General features: G+C 34.6%; 1 protein-coding gene across 1 annotated transcript in view; it reads right to left on the bottom strand.

Annotated features, from left to right (window-relative positions):
- The window catches only part of LOC107639306 (homeobox-leucine zipper protein HOX3), a 5,125-nt gene continuing 3,190 nt past the window's right edge, over nt 7,975-9,909 (bottom strand). The window contains exon 4 of the mRNA XM_016342782.2: nt 7,975-8,512. Within this exon, the coding sequence (XP_016198268.1) occupies nt 8,248-8,512 (265 nt within the window). The 3' untranslated portion in view covers nt 7,975-8,247. The remainder of the gene's footprint in view (nt 8,513-9,909) is intronic.

Genomic DNA, 9,909 nt, shown 5'->3' with positions numbered 1-9,909 from the left:
TTGATTTGTTTTTATTTTTATTTTTATTTTTATTTTTTTATTTTTTCGTAAATTAAGAGGTTATTGGTTTTTATTTTAAATTTTTTTTATCTTATCTTATCTTATTTCAAAAATCAAATTTCAAAAATTCAATATTTAAATTTCAATTTTCAAAATTTCAATTTTCAAAATTTCAAAATTCAAAATTTCAAAAATTTAAAATTCAAAATTTCAATTTTCAGATTTCAAAATTTAAAATTCAAATTTCAAAATTTAATTTTCAAATTTGAAAATTTAAATAACCTTTTAATTTAAATTTATTTTTTACTTTTGTTTTTAATTTTTATTTACTATCATGAGTTCTCACCCCCATCGCTACGAGTCTGGTTACAATTATGTTGCAGGAAGAAGAAATTACAATGAGAACATGCATCAAGGTTGGAACAATCAAAGATGGGTGGAGCCACAAGGATTTGATCAACCCTCTTGGCAACAACCACCTCGAATGGATTATCAACAACCACCACCATATGCCTATAAACCCTTTCCTCAACATGACTTTGAACCACCACACTCACAAGCCAACTACAACCATTCCCCTCTATATGACCCTAACCCTCAACCACCATACCAACCACCTTATGAGCCATATGAACCATATATAGAACCACCCCAATTCCAACCCAATTACTCACAAGAACCACCACTTCAATATTCACCATCTCCATATCCATCAATCCAAGAGAACTATGATCCTATTTATGAAAGCCGAGTGCATCAAGAGACAAAGGATCGTTTCAAGGAAACAGTGGATCGATTTCATGCAACCATTCGTCAATTGGAGCAAGCGATAAATCAATTAGTTTCCCGACATTTGGACACTCAAGGAACCCCCATGGCTTCATATGGACAATCTAATGAAGAACGTAGCATGAAGGAGATACTAGAAACTCCAGTGAACAGTACGGAACATGACTTTGTACTGGAACAAGTGGAGGAAGCCGGAATTATTGAAGAAGAAGAAGTGGTTGAAGACTTAGGAGATGCAGAACCTCCATGGGAAAGTCCAGTCATAGAACCCCCTTTCAAGACATTTGAAATTGATGCTGAGGAGGGTGTACAACCTCCAAGGCATATCACACTTGAAGACTTGGAAGAGGTTGATCAAGAGATGGAGATTCAAGAAGAAGAAGCACAACCTCCCATGCCCTTGGAAAGCAATGAAGAGGAGATTGAATTGGAAGAAAGCTACCAAGAGGAAGATGTTGAAATTAAAGAAGTTTGCAAAGAGGTGGTAATTATCAGAGAAGAGCACAAGGGAGTGGAGCTTGCAATTTCATTAAAAACACCTCCCCCTAAGTTGCCATAATCCTTCACAACATTCAAGTGGGTAAAATTCATATCCCTTAGCTTTCTAATTCCACTTGAATATGGGCTACTAGAGACGAATGGTCAACTTAGAACTCTTTGTGGCATTAAGAGTAAGAGGAAGATGGTCAGTGGTAAGAACTGTCCTGCAAAGTTCATTATGGTTGGAAGCTTTAAGTTTAAACGCAAAGGTTGGTATAGAGCTCAATTGAATGGGTCTAGGAAGTTATTTGGACGCTTCAGTGAGAATTCTAAAGCTGAATCACCCGGATGGAATCATGATAATCAACTTGAAGACGGGTGCAAAAGCAAGATTTGGGACCCCGGAATTCATTTTGGCAATCAACACTCTTGGGGCCTTGTAACTTGCTTTAACTTACTTGAAGGCTTTCTGCGCCTAGTTTGGGACCCCGGAGGTTACTGGAATCACAAACATTGGTGGAGATTCCTGGATAAGTTCAAGCACAAGCCACCATAACAGGGAGCTCACCAGATGTCCAACTTAAGGACTTTAACTAAAAGTGCTAGGTGGGAGACAACCTACCATGGTATGATCGTTTCTTTTTCAATTTTATTTCATGTTGTTTGTTTTTATTTTATTTTAATTTTCATTAAACCTGGAAGTTTTCATAGCATTCACATTAAGCATTGCATTCTGCATATTGCATTAAAAAAAAAAGCATGCACGCGACGCGGCAGCGTCGCTAACGCGTCCGCGTCACCAGTGCAATGGGAAGAAAAGAAAACGAACAGAAAGTCACGCGAGAGCGTGGCTGGGGGCGTGCCAATGGCACAAATCGTCTCACGCAACCGCGTCATATGGGAATAATAGCCTCCCACGCGACTGCGTGCCCCACGCGGCCGCGTGACCAAGATTTCGACGTCAAAGTGGTGCACACCCGAAAGTTGTGCGAGAGTGGTGCTGGATTGGTGCTGAACACATAATCCTTCCCACGCGGCCGCGTGACCCACGCGACCGCGTCATATTCCTTCAAAGCCCACTCACGCGATCGCATGCCCTATGCGATCGCGTCACTTAAAATTTGTCACTAATATGATTTTGAACAGAGAGTTGTGCGAGCGCGAGGCTGCCCTCGCGCCAGTAGCATAAACTGTGTCACGCGACCGCGTGACCGACACGACCGCGTCAATCCTTATAAGTGCAAGTCACGCGACCGCGTGCCCCACGCGTCCGCGTCGATTGCGCCGCACAGCTTATCCTAATTTGCCAAATATCTTATCTTTTCTTCCCCAATCCTAATTTCTTCCATCTTTTCTTCTTTCTTCTTTCTTTCTTACTTTATCTTTTTAACTTCTCATCTTTTTTCACTTCTATTCTATTTTACCTAATTTATTTACATACTTTCATTCATTACATTTTAATTTTGTGCATATGTTTCTTTTCTTTTCTAAAGTTATTATTTTACCATTGGTGTCACTTGTTCTTATTCAACTGTTATATCTTTTCTGGTATTATCTTGGTGCTTATGACTTGTTTTATTCTGATTAGGTAACATTATTTAAATTAATGCTAATCTTTTATGCTATTTGTACTTCTCCTGCATTGATATGAACTTATCTTATCTTGCATTACCCACATTCTCCCCTCCTTTGTTGCAAATTCTGCACCATTGGTATGCCATGACTTCTATTGTTTTCTCACGTACATGTTGAAGCTTCCATGTAAATGAGACCCTTATCAAATGGCATTAACCCAACCATACTTCATTTATTTTCTTATCTCTATTATTGGGTTACCTTTCTTCCCTTTTTCTTTCAGGATGGCCACTCGGAAGGGAACCGGAAGACGTTTATAAGGGGAGACAAACAAGTCCATCTGCACAATCTTTAGAGAAAAGCATCAGTTGAAACAACCCGTCCAACTGCACATCTCAGCATGCACCGAGGACGGTGCAATCTTTAAGTGTGGAGAGGTCGATACCGATCTCCATGGGTTAGTACTTTCTTGTCTCAACACCAATGTTTAAATTTTCTTTGTAGTTAGTTGTTGCATTTGCATGTTTGTTTGATTTTTGTGCATATTTTACCACTTGGTTGAAGTAATATTTTTTTTTTCAAGAAACCTTTTAGAGCATTTCACTAATTTGAATAAAATTTAATGTTACACTTGTTTGAAGAAATATTATACTGGAACATGGTTTAGAGCTCGAACACACAAAACTTGTGAGATTTTGAGCCTATTTGAATTGGTTGCATTTTATCAACCAAAATTTTGTTTTAGTGTGTATTTTTCTCTCTAAAATTGTGATCTTTGTCTTGCTTAATTTTATATTTCCATGGTTTGATGTATGCATGCACTTATATGATTGAGGCCTTTGTTTCACTGAGCTTACATACCCATATGGCCTTACATTTCATTATCCTTTGCAAACCAATTTGAGCCTATTTTACCCCTTTTTATTCTTTATTTTAGCTCATCACTAACACTAAAGCGGAAAACAATAATGTCCTTAATTTGAATCCTTGGTTAGCTTAGACTAGTGAGAGTGCTCATGAATTAAGTGTGGGAAAAGTGGGTTTGAAAATGTTTGGTTTAAGAATTGGGTGCTATATATTGAAAATGTGAAAGAAATAGGACATGTTCATGCATTCAATAAATTAATCATATGCATTGAGAAAAACAAAAGAAAAAAATAATATATAAATAATAAAGAAAAAAATGAAAAAAAAAAGAGCAAAATAAGTGAAAGGGGACAAAATGCCCCAAAGTAAGTGGTGAAAGCAATGCATATGAGCTGTACTTGAAATTAGAATGCATGAATATATGGAAAACATGGTTAATGGATGGTTAGATATTGTATTATGATTACATGGATTGTTTAAGTTAGGTGGAAAGTTTAAGTTAATTAAGGATTCATATTTTAGTCCACTTGGCCAAATACAATCCTACCTTGACCCTAACCCCATTACAACCCTTAAAAGACCTCTTGATATGTGTATTTGTGCATTAAATTTATGTTGATTGTGAGATGAAGAGCAAGCCTTAGAAAACAAGGTTAGTAGAGAATTGAGAGAATCGAACCTAAAACACTTGAGTGATTAGAGTGATATACACTACTAGTGAGGGTTCGATGCTCGATTCTTTGTTCCCGGCTTTCACGAGCTATTTTCTTCTACAAGTCTATTTGTACTTCATTTTTATGATTTGACTTAGTAAAATCCAGTTCATATTTATTCTTGGAGATTTATTTACTTTTAACCAAGTAGGTAGAAACATTTTTTTGCTTGTAGTTGCATTCATATAGATAGGTTGCATTTCATACATCCTACCATTCCCCTTCATCTTTATAGCTTCTCTTGAGCTTAGCATGAGGACATACTATTGTTTAAGTGTGGGGAGGTTGATAAACCACTATTTTATGGTTTATCTTGTACTTAATTGAGTGGTTTTTATCAACTCTTTACCCACTTATTCATACTATTTGCATGTTTTACATTTTTCTTCCTGGTTTTGTGCTATGATTGAAAACATGCTTCTTTGATCTTATATTTGCTTATTATTAATCCTCTCTTATTACCATTAGATGCCTTGATATGTGTGTTAAGTGTTTTCAGAGATTACAGGGCAGGAATGGCTCAGAGGATGGAAAGGAAGCATGCAAAAGTGGAAGGAATACAAGAAGTTGGAGAAACTGCTAAGCTGTCTAGCCTGACCTCTTCGCACTCAAACGGCTATAACTTTAGCTACAGAGGTCCAAACGACGCGGTTTCAGTTGTGTTGAAAAGCTAACGTTCGGGGTTTCGATTTGATATATAATTTGCCATAGCTTCCCCGAAGTTAGGCGATGCGAACGCGTGAATGACGCGTCCGCGTCGCATCTGCGAACCTCAACCCGCGCGGCCGCATGGACGACGCCTCCGCGTCACTTGCCCGCGACCTAGACGTAACAGAAATCGCAGGGGGCGATTTCTGGGCTACTTTTGACCCAGTTTTCAGCCCAGAACACACGGATTAGAGGCTATAAAGTGGAAGAATGCATCCATTCATAGGGGAGCTCGCCAATTTAGTTACTTTCCATGATTTAGATTAGTTTTGAGAGAGGTTCTCTCCTCTCTCTTAGGATTAGGATTTAGGACTTCTCTTAGTTTTAGGAGTAACTCTCAATCCCAGGTTCTTTATTTTTATTTATTTTTCCAATTTAGTTTATGAACTGTTCCAGATTACTTGAATTAATGTTATTTGAGGTATTTCAGTTATTATTGCTTTCTTTTATTTACATGATTATTGCTTCCCATTTGAAGGCATTTTTATTCCAGTAGATTTACTTTTTGCCTTTTGGTTTTGGTTAAGAAATCAGTAACTCAGGAGTTATCCAATTCAACAGCATAATTGATAATTGTTATCTTGCCAATTGAGTTGAACTTCAATAATCCCAATCTTTTCTTAGGAAATAAATAGGATTCGAAGATCAAACCAATTTGTCCCTTGACTTTCCTTTGCTTAGTAAAGGTCAACTAAGTGGAATTAAGATTCAACTTTCATTATTATTGATAAGGATAACTAAGTCTGGACTTCCAATTTCTTATACCTTGCCAAGAGATTTTATTATTATTATTATTATTTTATTTTACTTGTCATATAACATATTCCCTCCTTACTTCCAAAACCCCCAATTTACAATCTTCATAACCAATAATAAGAACATACTTCCCTGCAATTCCTTGAGAAGACGACCCGAGGTTTGAATACTCGGTTATCAATTTCAAAGGGGTTTGTTACTTGTGACAACCAAAACGTTTGTATGAAAGGACTTTTGAAGGTTTAGAAACTATACTTGCAACGAGGATTTATCCGCAAATTTCTAGACCACGCAAAAGTTCTCTCATCAGACATGCTTGCTGAAATAAAGGTTAGAAATAAATTTCTAGCATAGAAAGTGAATCACAGAGACACAATATGCTTTACAAAAAAAACCATCAACTATACATTTTATTATGGTGCAGATGCGCTTTAATAACTTGCATGGTGTTGAGTTGGAGATTGCTTCAAAAGAGGAATTGAAGTATATAGAACGTGCTATTAGAGAGCTTCTTTCCAAGAAATCTGTCCAAACTACCGACGAAGGAGATGGTAATAGTTAATTTTGTATTTGTTAATTTTGAAAGTCCTCTTTCCATAATTTCGCAATTTTTTACCTTAATAACTAGGTAATGACCTGGAAGTTATCATTATCTGTTAAGTAGATTTATGTTGTTGGTTGCATGTTCATATATTCAGTGTCAATTGAATATTCAGGCGAAATAGTTGCTGACACTCTAGATGGAGCAGACACTGATTCAGAAGACGATTTAGATGCTATCTCCTCCAGTGGATATGACATCTCCAGGAATGTTGAGTCTTGACAAGGTTACAGAAAAAGACAATGAAACTTTAAACACCCAACATAGAGAAGATGACGTACATGCTGCAAAAAGGGATTTTGATCTGAACAAGTTGCCATGGTTTGGAGATGACTTATCAGATCCTTTATTACGTCACGGTAGTGGATTTTGACAGAGTTTTTCTGGCCAGGTCAATACAAAGTTGATGAGAAATTTTGAGTCAATACTTGTTTGTCTACTTTAGTAATTCTTATTTTTATGCTCTATTGAACTTTGTTTTGAGTTTATGAATTCGGATATTTACTTGATTTTTTTGTTACCATTTATGCTTGAATACAAACTCAAAATGCACTGATAGTACAAGAGAAAACCTGATTCGTAAATTTGTTTTTTTTGTTATTGATTTATAATATTTTTTTAATTAATGAATTATTTTTTATGTAACACAAAATTGAAAATTTATTTAATGCATTAAGTTGCAGTATTTGAAACATGTTTTCAGTAAAAAAAAAAATAGCGAGGACTAGAATAGTTTTAACAAGGCAATGTTTAAACAAAAAAAATTTAAGTTAAAATAATATTACAGCGGTTAGTAATTAACCGCTGCAAAACGAGTATTTAAGTAATCACAACTCGACATTTCGCAGCGGTTATAGAAAAAAACTGCTGCAAAATAAGATCATTTGGTAGCCCCTCCAAATCCGTCACAAGAATTGCTGCAAAACGGGTACATTTTGCAGCGATTACAGAAAAACCGCTGTAAAATGAGATCATTTGGTAGTCCCCTCTAAATCCGCCACAAGAATCGCTGGCAGATTCTATTTAGCAGCAGTTGAAAAAAATCGCCACTAAATATCCGCCGCTATCTGCCGGGTTTCTTGTAGTGTACATATTGTATCAGTATTCTCTACGCATTCACAATGCTATAAGCCTATTAGAATAATGTTACATATTCAAAAATTCTAACCAAATTAAATATTAATATTTAAAATGATACTAGCCATAATTAATTTTTATTATATTAGGCCAATTTAATTAGATTTGATTAACAAAAAGATTTAGATGTGTAGTATTATTTACACTATAATATGCCAAAAGTTAATATTCAGCAAAAACACCGTGACCTTTTCCATATTAAAAATAATTTGCGCCCCCTCCCTCTCCATTATTTAAATTCTAGATCTGTTCATGGCTTGAAGTATAGAAAGTGTTATTTTCAGAGTAAATTCGAAATAGAAGTTAATATTTGAGAGAGAAAGAGAGAGAAAGAGGTTAAAATGGAAATTGGAAGCATAAAATATGCATTGAAGATTACAAAGTGAAAACCGCCGAAGATACGACGTAACGTACTGCTATATAAAAAATAAAAAATATATATAATAATAAAAGCGTCCCTCTAACTAGAAGCTCCATTTCTCCAAAAGCGTTAACCCTAGAAATTAAATAAAAGAAGCAGATACAATAACAGCTATAAACATTGTTTTCTAACCTAATCTAATATCTACTCCATCATATCAATTAATAATTTGTTGGTGGTGTTGTGTGTACGGAATCAAATCATGGAGAAGCCGCTGGAGGTTGATGCGATTTAGGGGAAGATAATAATGTGGCAGTTGAGGTGACACGCTGGCAACGGGGACACATGGTTAGGCTTGAAGCTGGGAGTGGCTGGCTTGTGTGAGGAGAGAGCACGGTTGGTGGGCCCACCTTCATGGCTCTCAGCTCTTCCACTTCCCTCTGTAACCTTCGCTTCTGCTCTGTCAACGATCCAAACCACCTCTTCAGGTACTCGCACTCCATCTCCGTCTGCTTCAGCTTGCTCCTGTACGCTCCACAATTTTTCTGTTAAAATAATTCCAATACAACAATCTATATATACATGTGTTTTAGAGTTATGCTCAGTAATCAACAATTTTGCATCTTATTATATATCTCAATTTATTTTTATGAAGGAAGCATAATAATTATTCATGTTGTCTCCTCCTATAAATTTAAGTTTTTTATATGAATGATTTCATGATAATAAAAGTAAATTTGTTAATTTCATGTTAGCTAATCAAATTTCTAGAAACAAACTAGTACAATAATAGGAAAATGGATGAAGAGGACACTTTAAAAAGAAAAAGAAATTGATAAGGAAAAATAAGAAATTTAGTTGTATAAAAAAAAATATATTGTTAATAAAAATGTTCTGGCAGCTAACATTACACGATTAACATTGCAACATTCGAAATTTTTAAAAATAAAAACTTTCGAAATTTAATTAAAAAAATATTTGAAATCTAAAGTTAACAAAAATTCATTTTCAGTAAATTTTATACTAGATTTGTTTGATAATCTACTACAGTATTAGTTGAAATTGAGTATGATATTATTAGTTCTCTATCATTACTCATTTATATTATTTTTGTGTTTTACTTAGAACTGGCATTCATTTCATGTGTTATTAAATGCAGTAGATTAAGACTAAAACTCATTTTTAAAATATGCTTCTTTATGGAAAATCTTATACGTATGGCTCCTTTGCTTGAAGAGTAGTATTATGGTATTTGGTTAGGACTTAGCAATAACATATAATATTGGTCACACACACACACACTATATCATCAGCATTATTCTTCCATGTAGGTTCGATTTTATGCTTACTTCCAACTGTAAAGAACCACCGTACCGTTGTCCCTTTTGTTTTGGGTCACTAATAACAACCGTTGTCTCTAGCTATCTAATGTTATTTAAAGATTTTTAAAGTGAGAATTCGCTGTAGTTAGTTGCAAAATAAGTGTTTTCTTAATGATTCGTATGATATTTTGTTCACGTTAAAGTTACCAGTATAATATCATCAGAATCAAATTATATATGTCATATATGGTAGTGCAGTTTTCTATAGCGTATATTGTTTAAGACGGTAGTTGATGTAGTGAGATATAATTATTCAATATGTTTTTTTTATTCGTTTGAGTATATTATATATATATTAGAGAGTTCTTTGGTGATTTTAGTTTTGGTGACTAAAGGTGACATGACTTTGATTTATAAGTAAAATATTGAAACATGGCAAGAAAATCAAATCTAACACCAAAATGATTCTTTTCTTTCTCTTATAATTTCTTATAATTATTTTTATCAAAATAATTTTAAAAAATAATACTAAAATAATTTTTTTTAATTATATTTATAATTATTATTTTATTATTTTAATTTTTAAAAAAAATTATTATA

This window comes from Arachis ipaensis, chromosome B04 (genome assembly GCF_000816755.2).
Source record: "Arachis ipaensis cultivar K30076 chromosome B04, Araip1.1, whole genome shotgun sequence".
Lineage (NCBI taxonomy): Eukaryota > Viridiplantae > Streptophyta > Magnoliopsida > Fabales > Fabaceae > Arachis > Arachis ipaensis.
The sequence above is the reverse complement of the archived record's forward strand: the minus strand, read 5'-3'. Positions and strand labels throughout refer to the sequence as shown.